Source organism: Protobothrops mucrosquamatus, unplaced genomic scaffold (genome assembly GCF_001527695.2).
Source record: "Protobothrops mucrosquamatus isolate PMUCROS unplaced genomic scaffold, P.Mucros_1.0 scaffold384, whole genome shotgun sequence".
Classification (NCBI taxonomy): Eukaryota; Metazoa; Chordata; class Lepidosauria; order Squamata; family Viperidae; genus Protobothrops; species Protobothrops mucrosquamatus.
Genome location: NW_015386716.1, coordinates 849,820 through 853,527, shown reverse-complemented (window position 1 = coordinate 853,527; position 3,708 = coordinate 849,820). Strand labels below are relative to the sequence as shown.

General features: G+C 35.4%; 1 protein-coding gene across 2 annotated transcripts in view; it reads right to left on the bottom strand.

Moving 5' to 3' along the window:
* Positions 1-1,874: 1,874 nt before the first annotated feature.
* The window catches only part of PTP4A1 (protein tyrosine phosphatase 4A1), a 17,022-nt gene continuing 15,188 nt past the window's right edge, over positions 1,875-3,708 (bottom strand). For both annotated transcript variants that reach the window (XM_015815906.1, XM_015815905.1), the window contains exons 5-6: positions 3,617-3,691; positions 1,875-3,160 (exon numbers count right to left, since the gene is read on the bottom strand). In XM_015815906.1, coding sequence (XP_015671392.1) covers positions 3,043-3,160; positions 3,617-3,691 — 193 coding nt within the window. In that variant the 3' untranslated portion in view covers positions 1,875-3,042. The remainder of the gene's footprint in view (positions 3,161-3,616; positions 3,692-3,708) is intronic.

Here is a 3,708-nt window from a genome sequence, read left to right as displayed (position 1 = left end):
TGGCTTAGGGACAACTCTGTGAATGTCCTAGAGTGGTCCAGGCAGAGCCCTGACTTGAACCCTATTGAACATCTCTGGAGGGACCTGAAAATGGCTGTTCACCGATGGTCGCCATCCAACCTGAGCTTGAGAGGACTTGCAAGAACGGCAAAAAATCTCCCAATCCAGGTGTGCAAAGCTTGTCACGTCATACCAAAGACTTTAGGCTGTAATTGTTGTCAAAGGTACTTCAACAAAGTACTGAGTGAAGGGTCTGAATGCTTATGCCAATGTGATATTTGTTTTTTTTAAAAAATAAATTTACACATTTCTAAACCTGGTTTCACTTTGTCATTAAGGGGTACTGAGAGTAGATTAATGAAAATAAATGAATTTCAATGACTGTAAAATCAGGTTGCAGTATAAGAAAACTGACAAAAGTAAAGGGGGGGCTGAATACTTTCTTAATACACTGTTAGGTTACAGCTATTTAGATTTTAAGACAGCAAAGGTAAGATCTGTACAATAGTGGAACTCTGTAAAAGCTGTGAATTTCTCCATTTCTGAAAGTTTTTAAGTAGCTGGAGAATCATCTCTCAAAGAGGGTTTAACAAGTTTTCCTATAGGTTGGACTATGGAATAAACAATGGTGTATGCCATTGACTAATGTCAGTTTCAACTAATTTCACAGCAAATTGGGATTATGGGGAACAGAATATGGTCCAAGGATAAACACAATACAAAATGCTAGCATAAATTACAAACATCATTCAGAAATCTTCGCACAGAGCAAAAGGTGAAAAATAGATTGAATGTAAACATTTTTCTGCCCGCACAATATCATTCTGGCTGAGCTGCTGCTACCAGTGTAATTGTACTGTACCACCAGAATCATTTCAGGAATAAGCAGTAATGTGATTTTCTGTATCTAATAAATCGCCTGTACATCCTAGAGATTCAAAACATTATGAGTCCATTTGGCATCACCATCACTGTGTTGCAATGGCAAGAAATTGTTTTGACTGGAGACTGTCCTTTTTGTGAAAATGTCTACACTGTGGAACTAACATTCAATGACTACACACCATGTTTAAGACAACTCCCTTGAAAGCTGCATTTTCACATTAATGACAAAACTATGCTGTTAAAAATGTTTCTGCCAGATTAAGCAACTGCAAAGAGTTCAACAATGTGATGTCGGAAACAGTCCTGAAGACATGGCAAAACATAGGATAAAAGAATGATAGGGAGAGGCAGATCCTCTAGAAAGAAACTAGCATTTGGAGAGTAACAGTTCCTTATATAAGTGGCTATAGCACTGCAATTCTTTTGCTGTCTTGTAGCTTAAGTGGAAAGTGATTTGATTATGTCTATTTGTGAGAGCATTTTATATATTCAGATGCATTAGAAAAGTTACTCTGTGACAAAGAAAATGGCATTTAAAATTTGAGGCCTTTTCAAGAAGTAATTAAAAAAAATTCACCCACAATCTTCCCTTAACGACTACAATGGGAACTGCTGTCACTAAACAATACGAACACAGGATGTCAGGCTTTACAATTGCATCACTTAGCAATGGAAATTCTGGTTTCCAATTATTGTTAAAGTGAGGAGAACCTCCTATACTCCAAACTGGCCGTCCTGCAGGAATAGCAAGTTAACAGAAAAATTGTATGGGCCAATTTCAGCACTGTTAAGAATACTTTTTAAAAGTCCAGTGTACACTTAAATGGAAATAAAAGAAATTCTGCATTAGAAAAATAAATCATGCATATAAAAACATTCACAGGAGGATTGATATCTTTCTTACATTACGTTTCTCATTTGAAGAACTCCAGAACAAAATTTCGATAAACGTCTATTTCCTCGTTACAAAAAAAAAAAAATTAAGGAAATTGCAATGCAGGTTTGACTTTATTTAGATATTTGAGCTCTCGCACTAAATTTTACAAGCTGGTGAACACTGGCAAATTATTTCTCCCACAGTACTATAACCACACATTCCCAAGACAGTATAAATATATGGTTGAACATTAATACACACCACCATTTTATCAATTACATAACAAATTATCAAGTATCCAAATATTAAGTTACGCAGCTCAAAAGGCATACAAAATATTACAGAGATCCACCAAATTCATGGCAGAAACTCAAGAAAAAACAAAATCACCTTCAACAAAGCAATAGTTGATAAACAAACTTCCAATAAGTACATTAAAAGAAATTACAAGATCTTCAGAAATATGATTAAGAATTTTCAGCTACAATAAAGCATTTCTACATTAAAAAAATATTTACTAAAGTAAAGAGCATATTCTATACTTCCTGCACAAGACAAAAGGCAACATTTTACTAGAAATATTAATTAGTCCCCTCCCATTCTTTTATAGGCCTTCTACTAAAGTTGCACATTAAGTGCCAATATATATTTAACTGTAAGGCTTTTTGTCTGGAGTCATTAAAGACTTGTGTGCTTCTGTACAGCGTGACATATTACTTTTCCATTAAGAACCAGAGAATGTTTTGTGAAAGAGGGTTTAAGTAATAAAAGTTTAGACACCAAAACTGACTAAGTCAGTAAATTGTGTGCAAATCCTGATATCATCATAGTGCGACTGTGGGAGACAAACAGTGAATAGGCAGATTATTCTATGAAGCCCTATCCACCAAATCAGAAGATAGTTAGGAAGAGGGCAAAGGTCCATATAGTTGTAGTTACTGGGTTATTACACGGTGGTATACAGAAATAGTGTATTGGGCATTTGGCACCTAATCTCTATACATGTTCTGATAGATATAACTATTGGGACTTCAAGAAAAAAAAACTGAACTACATGATTAAGGATAATTTAATGATACATACAGTAAGACATTTTAAAAGGCCATGTACATTTGTTATCTAAACAGATCATCTAAACAAAGTTGCTCCCCTGCCAACATTGTGGCCTATACCTATAGAAGCTTCATGTAATCTAGTTAGACATACATGTAGTTTTCCCATGTAACCTGCCCAATTCTAGTTTTAGTCTTCCAAAGCAGCAAATCAAAGCAGCTTTGCTTTTACTGAATACAACAGTTGTTACGATGACCATTTGAATCTTTAAAACGGAGACGCATTTTGGGACGATATTTCTCCAAATAGAGAAGCTGCTTGCTGTTAAAAGCTCCACGTCGCTTCCTAAACAAAAGCACAGAATATATTAATTAGTCACAAAATGTTGTTCAAATACCAACATTATCCCTTGATACTTTGTTCAAGCTAGCAGGAATGTTCTTTTTTATGGCTCATTTTCAGTTCCTTACCAACTTTTACATGACAGTATTTAGTTTACTACTCCTGCACTGCAATAGATTATAAAATATCTCTGTATACTTCACTGCAGCAGACTATTTGAATTATTCTAACATCAGAACAATCCTATACTGAAAGAGAGGCAGCCGTCTCTGTCTGCAACTCATTAAGGCAGCCATGTCTCCTTCAACAGACTATGTGGCAGAATCCTAACAAATGCTGGATGAAGTTGAACATTCTTCATTCTGAAACATGGCTTCTGAATCAAATCCAAAGGGATTCTAAGCACTGTTTCAGAAAACCATTTGAATTAAGAAAGGAGGTAACTGTTTCAATACTTACTGTCTTATAAACTGCACTGCATCCTCATACTTCATTCCACATTCAATAAGTGCAAGGGCAACCAGCACAGGTGCTCTAGAAAAATTAATAAA